Source organism: Chanos chanos, chromosome 8 (assembly GCF_902362185.1).
Source record: "Chanos chanos chromosome 8, fChaCha1.1, whole genome shotgun sequence".
NCBI lineage: Eukaryota > Metazoa > Chordata > Actinopteri > Gonorynchiformes > Chanidae > Chanos > Chanos chanos.
Genome location: NC_044502.1, coordinates 14743967 through 14763332, shown reverse-complemented (window position 1 = coordinate 14763332; position 19366 = coordinate 14743967). Strand labels below are relative to the sequence as shown.

At 38.9% G+C, this 19366-nt stretch overlaps 1 protein-coding gene across 1 annotated transcript; it reads left to right on the top strand.

The window, feature by feature from the left end:
• The first annotated feature begins 29 nt into the window (after positions 1-29).
• On the top strand, positions 30-17954 carry arhgap19 (Rho GTPase activating protein 19). Its single transcript, XM_030782891.1, has 11 exons — positions 30-73; positions 1041-1336; positions 8102-8182; positions 8401-8610; positions 9250-9476; positions 9748-9834; positions 12138-12203; positions 12551-12727; positions 13170-13268; positions 13662-13775; positions 17922-17954. The coding sequence occupies exons 1-11, from the start codon at positions 30-32 to the stop codon at positions 17952-17954; spliced, it is 1434 nt and encodes a 477-aa protein (XP_030638751.1).
• The last annotated feature ends 1412 nt before the right edge of the window (positions 17955-19366 follow it).

The window sequence follows — 19366 nt, the reverse complement described above, 5'->3', positions numbered from 1 at the left end:
TGAGACACACCGCAAGATTCAAACGGAAAATGGCTGCCGAGAAAGAAACTGATGAAAACAAACAGAACAGAAGGTATGAAATAATCTGTTTAAATATGTATATGCTGTTTATGCGAAGCAAAATGCTAACTATAGTGTGCGGCTGTTTTCTCAAATACCGTTCTTTTCATCAGTCAGAATTTCGTCTGAATAAATGTCTTGGTTGCATATTGGCTTGACTTAAACTAGCTGAGTTGCTATCAGTCAGGCTGTGGGCTGGCTGTCATTAGAGAGACATTAATCCAATAAATAGCTGTTATGTTTAATTTAAAAATTCAGGCTATTCATTGTCAGTTCGCCTTGTGGTAGTCTAACAGGCCTCCTAAATCCTGTAACGTGATAATGTTTTCTAGAACCGAGACATGAAACATAAATCTTTGAAGGTCTCTATGAAATGTCTTGAAAGTGTATCTAATGATTTAATAATTCTAGTTTCAGCTTCTTTTTTCGTGTGTGAAGAGTCACCACCGAGAGAACAAGTTGCACTGCTTATGTATTGCCCCTAAGCTTATTTTACACGTATCCTTAGTATCTCTCTAAATGGACTCCGCTCGAAAGTTCAGTATTCGAAGCTAACCTTAGCTTTCAGTTAATTAGCGTTTAAAAAGATTAACGCACAAGGACAAGGTGGTGCAGCTGTTCTTTTTTGAAGCAAGATGTCTTAACTACGTTTAAACTAATAAACCTCAAGGCAAGCCTATGATTGTTTCTACCTCCTTACTTGTCAAGCTGTTTTTACCTTTCGCCGTTCGCTTGCATCACTACAGTTAAAAAATCTGTCAGGTATATTTAACTTAAATATGGCAGAAGCCACCTTCCGTTTAATAATTCTGATTTAATAATAGATGAATGACTACATTTACTTCGATGCGTTCTATTACATGGCCTGTTTTGAAACCCTCTGTTCTTGATTTGATGAGCAATCAGCTGCTGTAAATGATCATATGTTCAGTTTTCCCCATTATTTGAGCAGGTCACTAATGTGTTTTACCCTCCATCAGGGGGACAGTGTGTAATGTAGTAATCACCCAGGACCGCGGTCCTGACAACGGCAGCAGAGGGGGCGGTGGCAGCCGCCCGCCCATCATCTTCAACCCGGACTTTTTTGTGGAGAAGCTGCGCCATGAACGACCCGAGGCTTTCACAGAGCTGGTTCTGAGTAACATCACTCGTCTGATCGATCTGCCCGGTTCTGAGTTTGCCCAGTTACTAGGTGATGAGGAACCCAAAACTCCAACCAACTCTGGGACTGGTAGTGGAGGCTTTTTCCGCTCCTTCAACTTTCTCAAACGCAAAGGTTAGATTTTTTTTTTCCAAAATGGGTACTTTGTATGATCTGTGATCTAACAGTATTTTCACACTGATGAATCCCGTGGATTCAGCATGCAAAAATCCATTCACTTATGATCTGCTGTTTTGTTTCAGCTGAATACATCACAGCTATAGCACATTGTAAAAATATCTATATTTGGAAATACTTTTGTCAGCAGATTTTCAGGTCTGGTTGTACCTGAGATGTCCTGGCTTAAATACAACCTAAGTCTCTCAGTGTCAATCAGTGTGTTTGTTTTTAGATCATTGTTTTCTTTAATGTCACATTGGCCAGCAGACTAAATGTCATGCCATACCCTGACAAATTTGTCATGTACCTTAGTAAGAGTTTTTGTTTTTGAAGTTCCTGATGGATCTTTCAAGAGTCTTAACAATACTTTGCTTTTCCCCTCTCTGCTGTGCAAAGTACCCACAACATACACATCATATGTTCTGAACTATGCTTAGAAGGCATATCCATGTCTCCTGAGAACTTGATTAAGATCTCTCTTCTAATCGAGTATCTGTGAGCCGTTAAGTTTTCTTGTCTTGAAACCAGGGCCGTGGAGTTGGTACACAAAACCTCGACTCCGACTCCTCACTTTATGGTACTTCCGACTCCTCTATGTGTAATTAGGCTAATTATATTTCCTATACTGACTGAAACCACACAACATACAAGGTATTTCATCACTGCCAACCTGAATCATCAGGCTACTTCTTTCCACCCTAACCTGTTAAGATTTGAGTTTAAATGCTATGGCTATGCCATTGTGCCTTTTTATATTATTTATTAGAGAAGTTACAAACATTGAGTAATATTAAACATAGCCTAAAACTTACAAAATAAAAAAAAGAGGCTATGTTTTTATCAAAGGGTCATAAAGTAAAGGGATATTAAAGAAATAAACTATAAAAAGACTGTAAAAGAAAATCAGGAACATCTTTCTTTATCAGCTCAAAAATCTGAAGTACATCCTACTACAAAGATTTCAAAGTTAAAACTAAAAAAATGTAACACTTAAAGCAACTTAATAAATGACCGTTTTAAAAGAAATAAACTCTGGTACATATCAGATCCTTTGTTTTACAGATTAAAGCGTTGTTTGAATATAAAATTCAAGTGAGTGGAACATGAAAGATTGCATAAAATGAAATTAAAATTATATTGCAAAAGATTGAAAAGTCTATCCCTACAATATTTTTAAAGAAACGTTGTGTCTATAGGATAGAATAGAGGTTAAATCAAAAATTCAAATCCAAAATTTACTAACACCATTGCTTCTGCCAGATCCTCCTTTATATAAGCCCTTCAATCTGGTTTGATTATTTTAAGTGCAGAAAACAGTCTTTCAGAATGGACTTGGCTAGGCGGAATTGTTGTTACAGTTTTCGCTACATCACTAATAACCTCTGGATAAACAGTGATGACTTCTGTAGTCAGTTTTGATGAGCGGTCATACTTTTCCCTTTCTTTTAGTCCATTTGAAAAAACTTGCTGAAATTTCTTTGTTAGGACATCTACTGGTTGTTTTTCCAAGTTTAAGTGGTGTCGCTTTACTTTAGAATGTTCCATTTTGTCCAATTATGCTTCAAAGGCCAGTTCTTCATTTGAAGAGGATGATTCAGATTCTGAGTTACCAATGCTTCTAGTTTCTTTGTCCTGTGGTTCTGGAGTTTCATGTAGTACCTTTTAAACCTTTCAACCGAATTGCTACTTGATAGTGCCTCTTTTCCTTTAGCAAGTTTGTGATCAGCAAAATCCAGTTCATTGCATCGCTGTAAATAGCAGCTTTTTGATTTGAACAGGATTTGATTATCCAGCAAGAGACCCTCTCTTTTTCATTGAAGATACAATGCCGTAAGCAATTAATAATCCACTTTTGTTCAGGTGATATATCAAGCTTTTCCACTCCAACAAGAATCTTCCAGGTGTTAAATCCTCAGATTGTAACTTCTTGGTGACAGTAATAGGGTGAGAAAGCAGACTTTCTAACTGTCTCACTTCCGTCCACTGGCTTTTAGTTAGTGAAACATTTTTGTTTTCCAGATCTTCAAGAAAGGTTTCTAGTTCAAGCAAAAGCTTTATCATCAAATAAATGCTTCCCCAGTGTGTTGCTTGATCCAAAATAACTGCTTTTCCATCACGTCTCTGATGATAGCATCTATTTTAGGGGTCTTGGCTGCAACAGCTGCTTTCCTCAACTTGCCAGTGAGAGTAGCTATATGACGATCTTTAAATGAGAGACGGAGAGATGGAAGACAGTGTCTTGTTTTGTATTATATGTACCTAGATTACTTCCAGACAACGACCTGCTACAACTCAAAGTATTTATTTGGTGCTCTGGACGCAAACATGTTGACTATCTTGCAGTAAGGCTGTTTCACACACCCTGAGACTGCACTGACAAACTCTGTCTGCGTGTGCTATGGACCAACAACAATCAAACATACTTCAGTATCCAGTAGGGATATGTGTTAGCATCTCAGATTTATAATATTGCCGTTAAACAAGACTTACCAATATATTCTATGTGAATATTACAGATGGATCCTTTAACCATCTTATGACTTTCATGTCAGCTATGGCTGGTTTTGTGTACAGTAACGTGACAGCGGGTCGCCTACAGTCAGTCAAACATCAAAATTACATTTAACGTTTCGGTAGTTGAGTGGTGTAGGCTAAGCTATTGATAAACTTGATTGTACGTTCATTTATGAATCAGCGTGGCAGTTCTAGCGAGTAAACAAACAACGGTCCTATCATTGCTCCCTCGTCACTTCTAAAACTTCTCTGGCAACATTGCTTACAGCAGCCTATAACACTGTCCCTCGCTAAAGTAGGTTACCCACAAAGCTAGCCAAAGCCATGTTTATCAGTGGAAGACCGCAAACTTTATTGAGCGGTTAAACTAGAGCGTTTAACTTGTTATGCTTAATGAAGCAATGGTTAATATATCTGCGACTCGCATGTCTGTAGTTACAGTCGGTGCGTCGGAAATGATTAAACCATAGGGTACACGCAAATAGACGTGAGCTGAACAAGCATCTAACATGGCATGGTAGCCGAACAAAGTTATCTAGCTTGTCTTTCAAACGTGTAGTGTGAAATCCCACAGTTGCAACTCCTCCTTGCAGACAGCCGTGTAGTATTTAGATGCATTCAACAGCAACATTTACTCTTAAGTCAATGTATCGGTTTACTGCATTATTTCTCAAAGCTTTAATACACTGTGTTGAATTTTTGTTCAAAGTACTATTTATGACAATATATGACAATATATCTACATAAAAAAATGGTCTTTTTTATTTGGGCGAGTCAAAATTCATTTCATTTTCATCTGAAGAAGGCTTGTCTGAAGGGCTACCAGGGATTTAGAAATTTTGCAAGCTCTGTATTGGAAGATGCAGAGAACATTCCCGCAAGTGGTCCACAAACAGGAGAGAGCAGAGAAATTTTAGATGATATTGTTGAAATGTCTGAGCTATTTCCAATTCAACATATACACTGTTCTGTGCATACACCACAGCTAGCAATAAGATATGGATTTAATTGTTATTTATCAGCTGTTATAAATGCAGATACCGATTTATCTGCAATTTGTTCATATCGGCCGATAATATCGGCACACTGATTTATTGGATGGGCCCTACAACATAACACTACATCCAGAACTGTATTTTTATTCATTTTTGACAACATTGTCCCACAGATCCTTCTTGTTATAATGTTGTTCTTGGGGCCGGATTCTCAAAACTCACTGTAGTTTACGACTGGTGTTGTTCAGTTGGATTGCAATCATCTTTTTGATTTAAAAAAATGTTTTCAAACTTCAAAAAAAAAAAAAAATCCACACACTCCCTCCCTACGTAGTGCACTACATTGTATTCACTGTATAGTAAATAGTGAGTGAGTGAACAAGAGAGCGATTTCAAATACAGCCTTCTTCCTTCCAGCAGACGAGGCACAGTTTAGTGCATTGCTGTCTCGCACTGGTGCAGTTGTCATTGCCACTTTAGATCTGTGAGGGCTCTGCTTGTCAGCACGGTATAGTCAAAATCCATACTGCAGGGCAGATTCATACCGTTCTACTTCCTATACCTTCTATACCGCCCACCCCTAAAAGGAGGGAATTTTATTTCACTTGAGGGATAAAATTGCTACCCTGATGTCCCGGGTCATCGGGTTAGTGATTTTGCGAGCCCTGCAATATTTGTGTACTTTCTTCGTTAGCTTTATTCGTTTTCTCAGTTGTGCTTAACATGTTTAAAGCATTATCTCTTACCATACATAGAACCTGCTCTTTTTTAATTTCAAAATCTTCTAAAACTTCTTTCACTTCTTTCCTCCCAGTGTCCGAGTTATCATTTTATTGTCATCATCAACAAATCGAACATTAATGGTAAAATAGTTGACTCTGTGACGCATGCATGCGTCCATTTTAAGAAAGACAAAGCATCCCTTCAGTCTTTTTCAAAGTTCTTCTTTCTTATATTTGGCCTCTTCAATTACCCGTCTCCTTATACTCTCTCTTTGCAGAGAAATTGGTTTAAAAAAAAAAAAAAAAAAGATAGCGGTAGCCTACACTATTTTTCACCACCAATTTGATGATGTGGTTTTCAAACATTTCTGATGTCATTGTTATGGTAACTTTGTCAGTAGTAAAGAATATTTACAGATGTGTTTCTCCTCCAGTGGATTTCTAATCTTTTTCTAGCTGTGAAGTAGATGGAATGTTTGTCTTGCTGTCTTTCTCAAGTACAGCTTCTAACACTCTATGATAAGAATGCTGCTAGTTTTTTTTTTTGTAACTTTGATGCTCTTGTAGGTGCATTTTTTTCAGAACCAGTAAAAGCACAGATTTTTGCATCACATACTTTTTCGCCATCATGTTCTACAACACACTGACACAGATGATATTTCCCATCTGCTGTGACTGTAAAGTGTTCAAAAACTGTCGACTTTGTTAAAACTCTTTTGCCAAATGTATCCTGAAAAGAAAAAATAGGTTAATTGAATTAGTATCTGTGAAACTGGAAATTTGAATGCGTTATATTACAGTTTACTGTATATGCTGGCGTACAAGTCGACATTTTAAGCGTAAAAAAAATTGTCTATGTTTTACTCAGGACTGTACATCTACTGCACATTCGTATATTCCTATACTCTTATATCTTATATTTTTATATTTCTACATTTCTTTTCTCTATCTGTTTATTGCACATGTACATATATGTTCCTTTTTTATATATCTCCTTTATATTACCTTTTATATTAACCTTTTATTGTTCTTTTATTATTATCTACTTACTACATGAAAGTTGAGCTGGCCCCAAGCCCAAGAATTTCATCACTGATAATGATGTCCACCTTGTTAACTAGTAAATGACAATGAAACTTGAAACAATGCTTTCACCCTTTTCGTACCTCTTTATCACTTCCAACTTCTTTTCTAACGAAATTGAATTTCTGGAGTGCTTATCACTGCTATCACTCGATTGAGTACACTTAGGAGTCATTATTTACTCTTTATACACAAAATTCAGGAGAACTAGCAGATGATATTACCGCTTGCAGTATCATTGCATTCCTATGTAAACACAGCTGACTGGCTGGAGAGATAATACACGCTAATGTTTACGTTTAAACTCTGACCACCTTATTAATCGTATAGTATCATATAACAGGATACAGTAAGTAAAACAACATTTATAATTTTATATGAAATGGGACTATTTGTTGACTTCTGCTGCCTGGCCTAAGCATACAAGTCCGCAGTTCTAGGCTAGTGTGGGTGAAATTCTCAGCCTGGGCCAAATGAGACTGAGTCCCAACGCCACACGATACCTGTTCTGAGACAAAACAATAGGAGTCTAACAATGAGTCAGATGCAGTGTAAGTTTATTGTATAGTTCAAAAGGCATACAACAAACTGAGTCAGGTCCCGGGGAGTGACTGACTCCTTCTCACAAAGCACCGGCCTTTATACACATTTTCTCAAAAAAGATACACATTACTTTGTCTCTTTGTATGTGGGGCACCTCGGCCAGCCCATCTTCAAAGACTCCACTTATCGTCATTATTGTCTAGTTCCTTGACGTTTACCATATTTACTGCCCTGCTAAGCAGTGGAGCGAGATATAGCACAAACCAGGAATATTTCACCTTCTCCATATATTATGACTGACCACAATACTCTGGCAGAGCCTTATCTCACATGCTGTCGTCTACAAGGCCGCACAGGCCTTTTCTTTCTGAACAAAGAGAACATGATGTTTCTTGCAATACAAAGGATTGTATAGTTATATAGCTGTTAATATAAACGATTACATTGATTCACCCCTATAATAATGAATACATTATGGTTACATTGTTTAGCATGGTTACTACAGTGGTTAGCTTAAAGGAGAGTAATATTTTTCCAACACTAGGCCCAGAAGTTGAACATTATTTTGGGGGTGGACTTATCTGGCGAATATAGGTTTAGTAAACCTACATTAAACCTCTAATTTTTGGGGGTCAACTTATACGCTGGATCGACTTGTATGCTGGCATATTTGGTACATTTAGTCAGAGTGGGTGCATTTTTACCAACTCTGACTCCAGTAACCCAATAATTGCCTCCGACTCCACAGCACTGCTTGAAGCATATCAACCATGTGAAATCATACTATTCTACTTCCTAGTCACGAAAGTGTACCTGTTAATTATCTGAACTGATGTATATCTTTTGCCTTTCATTCCTGGCAGACAAAGGAGTTATCTTCGGGACACCTTTAACAGAGGAAGGCATTGCCCAGATATACCAGTTTATTGAGTACCTTGGCAAAAGTGAGTGAATCACGTGTAAAACAAACCATCCCTGTGAGGCTCAAAGTCATGTGCCGATAGTTAGGATCAGTGGCATAAAATGTTGAAATTCCAGGAATGTTAAGTTATTCGCCTAAATACATGGAAATTGAGGGACAGTGCAGTATTGATTAACATTTTTTGCTTGTTCAGTTGACTTGTTAGCTGGTTGCTTCTGAAAGTCCTCTGTGGTCCTATAGACCTGCACATTCAGGGTCTTTTCCGCGTACCTGGGAACAGCATAAGGCAGCAAACCCTGAGAGAGCTCCTGAACAGTGGGCTGGATTTTGACCTCAACTCTGGTGACTTTCACCCCAATGACGTCGCTACCGTCCTCAAGAGCTTTTTGGGCGAATTGCCTGAGCCCCTGCTTACACACCGCCACTTCCACGCACATCTGAAAATCGCAGGTAAGATCAGTCTCTGACGTTAGACACACACACACACTTACATAACATGCATATAGGAATAAAAGCATTTACATTACATTCTGTATGTCGGTATAATTTATAATTGGTGTGGATACACAACACTAATTAATAATGTCAGCAGTCAACTCCAGATCATGTTTTTTTTTATCATTGAAATGCTGCACTGAGAGAGAAAATAGTCAACAGCTGTGTGTTTGAACCTCTGAAATGCCTCTAACGACCATCAACAGAAGTAACTGAGAAATTTTCGCCAATCCCAGACTATAATGCAGTTGGCGGCAGTAAAATGAGACCGAGCCAAGTCTGAATGATTTGAAAATAGAGCTTTCTGCTGTAATTGTCAACTGGCTCATTCCACACCAAAACACAGAACTCTCTTTTTAAACCTCATTCATATTTTCCAAATTTCAACAATCTCCCTAATCTGGAGGTGAGTAATCTGCAAGTTTTTCACTTGCCCCAGATTGAATGTGGAGTGTGGTAAACAAACATTTCCCAAGTTTCCTCATCCCAAGACAGCCACTGCAGGCTGTGCTGCCACATGGCACCTTTAGATCTGTCTTCATTTCTCTGTCTCTTTCTCCCACTCTCCTCTTGTCCTCTCCCTCTTTTTTGTAGACTTGACTCAGTTTGACGAGCAGGGCAATAAGACGAGCATGCCTGATAAAGAACGACAGATTGAAGCGCTCCAGTTACTCCTCATGCTTTTACCGTCGGTGAACAGAACTCTACTGAAGCTCCTCCTGGACCTGCTCTATCAGACAGCCAAGCAACAGGACAAGAACAAAATGTCCTCCCACAACCTGGCCCTCATGTTTGCCCCCCACGTCATCTGGCCCAAAAACGTAAGAGCCGCCCTTTCTCTTGGCTGGTAGCAGATTCTGGAACATGGGATTTGCCGATGGAAAAAGTCACAAAGAATTCACGCCCACCTGCTTTTTCTTGTTCTTTTACTTTATGATAGTGAGATCTATCTATCTGTCTGTCTATCTATCTATCTATCTATCTATCTATCTATCTATCTATCTATCTATCTATCTATCTATCTATCTATCTATTTCTGTTCATTTATTCTGCTGGCATGGTAATTTCAAGCTTTTTTTTTCTCTCTCTCAGATGACTGCCGGTGACCTTCAGGAAAATATGAAGAAACTGAACAATATCATGGCATTCCTCATCAAGCACTCACAGAAGTTATTCCGGGTAGCTTGTTTTTCCATTCCACAATAGTTCGTTCAGTCATTTTCTTTCTTTTCTTTCTTTTTTTTCAAAAGGTCTAATATTCATATCGTGTAATATGCCAACACCTGTTCGGTTTGCACACCTGGCGTGGCCCTTGTGCACCTGCATGATTGGCACAGGATTTAATTTCACGTCTAATACAACAGGGAGCCAGAGAGAGAGAGAGAGTTCTGTTGAAAATTTTATCTGTGTTCATTTAATTAGGTCTCCTCCAATAGAGTGTTGAATCTCACTTAATCACAGCTCAAGTAAGGAATATTACCGCTCTCAGAATCCTAGAGCAAATGACGGCCTCTTGCTGGTTTACTATTCGTAATGCTTACATTCTGGTTCACAGGGATTCCAGCTCTCTGTGCGGCAGTGTTAATTTCGTCAACGAAAAATGTTCGGCAATGAACTTTTTTCCACGACGAAAACAGGATGATAGCTAAATAAAAATGCACATTTGAAAATAAAAACTGTGACGAAATATGTTACCATTTTTGTTGACGAATGCTAATGAAACAATGTCAGAGACAGACGTATGGACAAGCAATTATAGCCTCCCTCCTCCTGAAATTGAAAGTTTTAACCAACATTAACTTGGCAACCAGTGTTGCCAGATGTACGATTATTATCGAATTTGTACAATAATTTTGCCCTCTGTACGATCAATAATGCCAAAAGTCCCATAATGTACGATAATTTGATCATTTTGTGACACTTAGCCTTAGTAGTTGTAATCAGGATATGCTATCTCATTTTAATTCATTTCCAGACACGATCAGGATAGTAAAATATGGATCCTATGTCTGTGTTTACACATCTCTTCTCACACTCTTCCCAGCCAATCATTCTTGTTGTGGTAATTAACTCACGAGCTGTTGTTAACTTAACCATTAATCAAATCTTCTTTACAAATCAGAGATTTGGGGTATTGTATACTGACTGCAGTAACTTAGGGGCCAATACTATATTAACCCAGTGCAATGCAGTTCTCATTATAATATTACAAGTTAAATGAGCTCGTCAAATGAGCGTCCGCTCATATGAAGAGAGCTTGCACTAGACATAGCTTACTGCTGCATCCTTTTGAAAACAGCAAAAAAAAGAGTGCTGAACAGGAAGGTGAGGACAGGAGAGAGGCAAGGCTTGTTTTTAAACAGTGTGGCTTGTATACAAGGCGCGCTATAGGCGGTGTCAAAAAGTCGTTCGTCTCAGTAAATACGTGTTTTCTGAAATTACACATTTACATGTATTTGTTCTCTAGGTTATGACTCGCGTACGATAATCTCCCTCAAAATACGATAATGTTAAGCCTCTGGTACGATACTTCAACACTTTCCATCTGGCAACGCTGTTGGCAACTCATATTATGGCCACTCTCGGAAAAAGAAAAAGAACGGATTTGTGACATGTTTTAGCTATAATGCAACTGAAAAAACGCACTGCAAACAGTGTGCGTGCAAAATCGGTGGAAAAAATACCTCAAACTTCAAGAGGCATTTGAAGACGCACCACCAAGAAATATATGATAATAAATCTTAGACTTGGAAATCAACTTAAAGGCTTGGCTTTGTTAGCTAGAAGCAGATGGCTGTTTTCTTGTTCACATGGCTCGGTAATGTTAATTGTGCATACCGATAGCAAGCCTAAGAATATCTGCGTGCTTGATGAAATCACTGTTATGATTTAATTGAAAAAGAAAATGCCAATTGACGGAAATGTGACAAACCCATTTGACTAATATTTGACTAAACCTTGTCTAGTTTTCGTTGACTAAAACTAGACTAAAACTATATTGATCAAATGACTAAAATATGACAAAAACAAATATTTATTTTAGTCGAAAGACTAAAACTAAGACTAAATCAAAATCACCTGCCAAAATGAACACTGCTGTGGGGGAAAAATAAATAATTGCTGAAGTGTACGTGTAATGTCAGCCGTGTGTGTTTAATGATTTGAAATGCTGTCTACTGAAGGGTTTAAAAGAAAAACAGCTGCCTACAGTACTAGTTTGAAGAATCACTCTTTGCAGGATTTCTTTGTGCTACTCCGCTGGATTCAGCCAAGCCATCTATGACATGTGTAATCAAATGACTTTCTCACTACCATGCCAACACATACGTTTCTATATGTCTGGCATTACACCTGTTCTGAGTCTCTCTGCCTGATATGAGTTCTCATGCTTCAGGCAGACTGAGGAGGTGCAGGGTTGACAGAAAGATTTTGAGTTTTTGAACTGTCTCATTTCTCCTTTGTGTCTTGTCCCTGTTCTGTAGGCTCCTGTATATCTGAGAGACTATGCAAGACTCCAGTTCACTGGTACAAAACTCCACCAGTCAAAGGTTAGTGCTGCTTTTTTTTTTTTTTCTTTTCTTTTACATTAGTGATGCCGCTCATTTTTTCCCCACATTCTCCACAACTGCTCAGTCAACTTTCAATACAGAGCTCTGCTCACACCCTTCTGTCTGCTGGCTTTGTGTTATATTGCTGGTGTTGACACTACAAACCATAACCCTGTTCTCTGACCCCATTATGGCTCTGAATCCATGCAGACAAATAAAGTATTTTTTTTGGCATATTATTTGAACATGTCAGATCGCAGTGCACAGATGAAAACAGTCAACAAACCTTTCTTTCTTTCTTTCTTTCTTTCTTAATTTTTTTGACTTTCTGTCTGTCTGTCTCTCAGGACGATTTGGATCTGTTGTCTATGACTGGGTCTCCTTCTCTGGCGCCGTGTAAGCGGAGCGGGGCAGATTTGGACTCTGACTCACAGAGCCACACAGAGGAAGCCCTTAAAGAGCTCTTCCGTCACGTGAATGACAACATGCCCAACTCTGCCAAGAAGAAGAAACTCATCCGACAGGTGCTGGCTGAGATGTTTCCACACCTTTCCACTTTGTCACACTGGTCACTGTAGATTTTTAATCTCGCAGGGAAATGACATTTCAGTCTTGCCATAGGATTTCTGTTCTCAGGTCAAGAAAATGCGCCCTATTTTGTAAATGTAATCACCTCCCTCAGTGTTCTAAAGAATTTTTTTTTTTCCCCTCAGAGTCTATATAGGCTCCACATGTATTTATTTATTTTTTTTATTTTCTGTTACTTTTCTAATTGATCTGTCATGGTTATTACCCTGATCTTTTCAATATTCGTCTAAAATTGCTTTGGCTCCGAGTATGTCAGCGTGCTTAATCTGCGTTTTTTCTCTCCGATGGCCCCTACATACAGAGGGCTTGTTTTAATCTTCAGCAAATGAAAAAAGTGATTAAGTCTGGTAACTGCCTTCTCTCCTGTGGCTCTCACAGTTTGCCAAGCATTCTACCCCAGTGACCCCCGGCAGTGAGAGGCACACCCCCACCAGCAAGAAGCACGGCCGCTCACGCTCCTTCGGCGCTGTCATCAGAGTAAGAGTCCTTCTTTTACACACCTTCATCAAAGCCCTTGTCCTTGTATTAGCTCTCACCGGAGATGGTTTCATCTTTGAAACCTGCTCGCTCTCTCTCTCACCCCCCCCCAGAATGTGTGCTGAGTGGCCTTTTGAGGCCTTGTTTGTCTTTACAAATCCATTTATTTTACCATGAAACGGCTATTCGAGTGCTTAAGTCTGAACACTCTATCTTTTTGATATTCTAATTAAGTGATCATTTTTTATTCATGGCCCACCATTGTTATTATGGTTACCTGTGGAAATTGGCCTCAATAAACACTGATTGCTTATTTTGCATTAAAACCACAAATCTGCACTGTTCTTTTTCAAATCTATCTGCATCCAGTCATTTTGTTTGATTTTAAAACAGAGGAAAGTTTTAGGGAGCCAACCTACCACTGAGAGGAGGGGCCAACAGGTCTCCCTGGAGATGAGCGCCATGGTAACGGGAAGGCCAGGGAAAGAGAACATGACCCCAGAACAGGTCAGTGATTGGTATACCTGACACCCCCACCGATGTCATCGACTTCACAGGGAGATATATATATATTTTTTAATTTCAGTCAAGGACACTTGAGTATTAGTCTCACTCCAGGGGACTGATGCAGAGCAGTCCCTCGTGGCAATAACCTTTCATATCTGACAGAGAGGAAAGGAAGGGAAGAATTTAATAGAGTGAGGTGAAAAAGAATGTCAGCACGAGCGAGAGAACCTCACAGAGTTTTAACTGAACTTTACCGTTCCTTTACTGTGCACCCCCAAGGCTAGCGCCCAACTTCCTGAACTTTCAGTCTGACCTTTTATAATTGATTACTATAGGTGATGCAGGTAATGTGTCACATGTCTGTCTATAAGCCAAAGAATGTGATGAGGAGCTTACTGAAGTGTCACTGCGAATGAGTGGAAGACGTCACTCGTGTTTGCTCTAGTCATTTGACTGGTGCGAACCCATCTGACTGGAGCTGTATACATTTTGTTTCTAGGTGAGTAGTCCCATGGACCCACAGTGTTTGGTCAAAAGAGGAGGGAATCTGAAAACACCTGCTCCAAAGTTGAGTCAGGAGAAACACTCTAAGGTAAACAAAACCAATTACAGACCTTTTTTACACATGAGCACACAGAAACATAGCCAAATCAGGCTCTGCATTAACGGATAATGTATCAGTTTACCGCTCTGCTTCACACAGAAATAATTACCTACAGTTATTTCCCTGTATTTTTTTCCTTTGCGTTGTTCAGTATGGGGTAAAAATGAAACTCTCTTCCCTTACAGGATTCTTGTTCTCTGTCTAATAAGTGCTTGTCACCAGCCCAGGAAACTGCAATCTAGAAAGGAGTCAGGACAAGAGACTGTAAATGATGTGATGGATCTTTTTTTCTTTCTTTTTTTTTTTTTTAAATATAATGTAGTTTTAACCAGCAGAAGCTGTGACTGATGGAACAGATTGAGGCCTCTGACCTTGAAGCTGTAAAAAGGTTGTCAGGAGTATTCATCAGATGTGAATTGTCTACAGTAACTTGAACATTTTTGGGGTGAACCACTTGCTAACTAAACTGACTCTCAGGGGTGGGAAAGTATAAGAAAAGGGGGAATTCACATTGTGAAACCTGTGGCAGCCTTTAAAGTAAATATCTTCTCCCATATCTTACTCCTTACAACTAAAATTCTGTACGGGATATGTGATCATGTTGATGAATCAGGCGTTTTATCATCTGAAATTTCTTATTTCAGCACATCCTTTTTCAACATTTTATTTGCATTTATCCAGAGAATTCCCCCAAATCTTAAGAAAATTTGGGGGAAAAAAGCCTGTCACCCTGTTTCATGTGTATTGTGTATATGTATGTGTATAAGTGTCTTTGCCATGTCTCTGTTATGTCTGATAAGGTACCTGTATTGCACATGTGAACTGTTACTAATATTTGACTCCAAACTGAGGTGTAACCACCCTCACCTCTAATGCTGGGCATTATTGCAGCTAGTACATTCATCTTTAACATCATTACATACATGTTTTTTTATAGGGTTTTATCCACCATTGGTTGTACAAGTTTGATGCTAATCTACTTGAAATGCATGTTTACCTGCAGATATTTGTTTGTTAAATAGATTATATGTAGCTTTAAAAAAAATGTAATGTTGTCTGAGTTGGACAAGCATATTTAAAGGTTTGGCCCTAAATTTTGACACTGGGCAGCAACAGACTTTGTGTACGGTAACGAGGCGATGTGTGATTTTTTTTTTTTTTTTAATTTTTTTTTTAATTTTAAATTTGATTTGTCTTTTCAGTGCTTTTATGAAAGGAAACCTTCATAAATCTTTTTTAACCTCAGCCGACAGTGAAACTTTTTGAGATATTTATGACAGATTACTGTTTAATCATTTTATTTTGCACATAGATAGGCATGGGAAAAAAAAAACAGATGATGGATAATATTGAATCGTTTTCGATGGTCTCAAAATACAATTTCGATTCCTCACAAAATCTCTCTTAAGGACTCCAAACCGTTTTGAAAGGCATCTGTATGGTTTTGTGGGAGTGGGTGGGGGAATAGAAAGTGTTAAAAGGGTCTTGAGAAGTGAGATGGTGTTTTGGAGCTGTAGATGGAGAATTACAGGGTGTGTTTCCTGTCACTGGTAAAACAAAGCAAACTGGACCGTCTGGACTGTTGTGTTCGTTTGAATGAGAAGTGACACTGATGGGCTGTTTGTAGTGCAGTGGTTGTTTGTAAGGCAGTGGGTTTCAGGTTTGTGAGGAGAGTTTGTAAGGCAGTGGGTTTCAGGTTTGTGAGGAGAGTTTGTAAGGCAGTGGGTTTCAGGTTTGTGAGGTGAGTTTGTAAGGTAGTGGGTTTCAGGTTTGTGAGGTGAGTTTGTAAGGCAGTGGGTTTCAGGTTTGTGAGGTGAGTTTGTAAGGCAGTGGGTTTCAGGTTTGTGAGGTGAGTTTGTAAGGCAGTGGGTTTCAGGTTTGTGAGGAGAGTTTGTAAGGCAGTGGGTTTCAGGTATGTGAGGTGAGATCACCTGGTTGGGGTGCATGCTCACAGAGAAAGAATAGGAATGGTAATGTATGTTAGTGGGATGTGTAGGACTAGGGGAGAGTTAAAAATAAACATTGAAAATGGAGATACTGTGCTTCGTTGTTGTCATGGTAATTGTCTTGTATTTCTTCTCTTCCTCACCTGTGTGTAGAAAGCTCTTTAACCCCTGTGCTCTGTCTGACAGGAGGGTTGGATATTCAAGACATCTAATTATGTTTCTCCATAGACTTATTTCATTTCTGTGACAATGGAAACAAGCTAATGGAAGGGACAAGATGAGGAAGCAAGCTCTGACTGCTGCTCATTGTCCTCTGTGGTCTGTGCAGATTGGATGTTGCTGTGACTAGTAATTCACACGAGCCATAGTTTGTGTTGGATCATGGAATTGCATAGTGGAAAACCATTCTGAACCACCTGCTATAAATTATGGATCTGTTGTGTCTCTTTGCGTTTTTGAATTCTTTTAAACCAGTGAACAACACACACACACACATATACATATATATATATATATATATATATATATATGTGTACACACACACATGTTTGTATATGTTACATCTGTATGTTACACTCTGTGAACTTTTAACATTGTTTTATGTACTTTGCTGTATGCTCATTTGTTACTTCAATGTCAGTGGCTTAGCCTAGTCGGCTTGCCAGTGGGGTTTTGTATGTTTTGTATTTCTTTGGATGTTGCCAATACACTCTAACAGCAACATCATTTTGAACAGAGAAATATTAACACTGTTACTCTTCTCAGTGCTTTTTTTCTCTCTCTCTTTTTCTTTTTTTTTTAATAACTTAACGTTCTATGCGGCAGTTTTCTTTTAAGAAATAATCTAAATATGAATCGTCAGTGTCTTGATTATGTAAGAAATGGAATTCTATAACAACAGAGGAAATAAGCCCAAACATCATTTGATTACCCCCCTTTTTAGTGTGCGGTACGAAAAATACCAGTTTCCTGCTCCCTGCAGGAAGCATAATTTCTTTTGAATATTTCGCCCACCTAGGATTTTATCCCCATGCAGTTTAAATTCATTCTCATATACTTAATGTCGGCTCATGTGGCTAAACTGATGATTGCATGGTATGTGAATGTGAAATAAAGGGTATCGTTTTCCTCGAGTAAAATCTCCGTTGTATGCCATAGAGCTTGTGCTACGCTGACTAAGCTTTATTTTGCTAATGTCTTTTACGTTATCTCTGGATTGCAACACTTACTAGTATTTACTAGTGTTAAATTAAAAGGCGGCTACATGACGCGCTGTAGTTCAGTCGGGTCAGGTGGTTTGGACTGAATTTAAATGTGATTACGAGCTTTGGCAGCTATTGCGAGCTGTCCTGTTTTTGTTTTTCCTTCTATGTGTGTCGGTAAAAATGGAGCATAGAGTGATTAATTTGAAAGCGCCGTCGACTGTGAAAAGAAGCACTATTCTATTCTGGCATGTAGAGAAAGAAACCCTTTTATGCTAACAAATCTGAATGCAAATCTGTGGACAACATTTGTGTTCAGCATATTTAATCGCTATGGAGCCGGACATTCTTTTAGTGATTTTTTTTTTTCTTTAGTCCTCTTGTGTCACTATAGCAACAGATGCTCGTGGCAGCTCTGGATGTCTGACGACGAACATGGACGTTGTGCGGAAGGATTCTTGGTTGTGTTTATAACTTTTGTCTGTGTACATTTCAGTGCACTTATCATTTATGGCTGTATTTTACCATATATTTCTGGTCGCACTTATTTGTATTTCATTGTAATTCGGGAAAATGTAACTCTGAATTTAATTAATGTATGCCCATTAATCTTTCATTAAAACGGCTCTCAGTTCTGGTGCCTTTTGCCTTTTTGAAAAGTCCAGTAAGCGAGGTACTCATACTAAATAAAGTCGCTATTTGCTACGTCGTTCACTCCTAGCAAACTTTTTTTTTATTTAGAGATCGGTTGCGATAAAACTTAAAGTAGCCTACCTGCGCACTAGTCTATACAGACGACTAATGCTTCACCACTCCCGTAATTGCTTCGCCAACCCCACGGTTTTTGCTCAGTAAACAAAAGCTACTTCATCCCTTCCTGTCTTAGACCTGTACTACCCCCCCACCCCCAAACTGGATTCCCGATTGATTGGCACCCAGTGTCGTTGCACGAAGCAGGACTTTTCAGTTAACCACATAATTTGAACAAAAGACAGAACTGTCCAGTTAGCGAACAGGTTAAAACGCACCTACATAGGCAGGAATCGTTCTTCTTGAGATACGAAGATGGTCGGTCTGTCTAGATCCCTTTCAAATCCCTGGACACAATAATATATCATCCACAAGATGTCGTTGTAGCACAAATTAAGACGTGCAGTATCCCTAGTTGATTAAGGCCGAAAAACAACCCGATCGATTCCCTGTGGATAATTAATCCATCAACCATTTATTCGCATTTACAGTTGCATTGTTATCAACTGAAAAAAGGAGCCTCGCAACTTATATTTGGTAAAAAAAAAAAAAAAAAAATACACATAGGCCCATAGTCGAATCTTGTTCGTAGTTTTTCTGTAACATTGCTTTATTTATTACATGTTTTAATCTTTCGCGCACACCACAGGCTCAAAATATAATGTGATGCAGTGTCGCCTTGAGAGTGTTGAGATGGGTGTCTGTAGCCTATAACTCGGACCTGTCTCCTTCCTTGGGTGTTAATGTTGACCTGCGAAGCGGAAACTCATTTTGACTGACTTGATTACCCCTCACTGTGTCCACACCCGCCCAACTGCTACATAGCGCGCGGGATTCGCATCTGCTCCCCCCCGACGCGCGCTCAGTTTATAAACGCCCTTAGAGAAGAGCGCGTGTTTTCATCTATGTAATGTTTGGGGCTTGTCGACAGTTAGACTCTTTGTAACGTGAACAGAGCCGATAATGTACCTAGTGTTTGTCTGTAGAGTTAAATCTGCTGAATAATTGTAATAACTGGAACTAATTTCTAATGGACGTATTCTAAACGTAAAACTATGGCTTACGTGCTTCTGGTTAGTAAGTTACCAA

Excerpts from the sequence above, each read along its gene's own strand:
- arhgap19 (XM_030782891.1), top strand. The coding sequence starts at position 30 with ATGGCTGCCGAGAAAGAAACTGATGAAAACAAACAGAACAGAAG. Across the intron at positions 1,337-8,101 it reads CAACTTTCTCAAACGCAAAG|ACAAAGGAGTTATCTTCGGG; the intron begins GTTAGATTTTTT and ends CATTCCTGGCAG. Across the intron at positions 12,204-12,550 it reads CAAAACTCCACCAGTCAAAG|GACGATTTGGATCTGTTGTC; the intron begins GTTAGTGCTGCT and ends TCTGTCTCTCAG.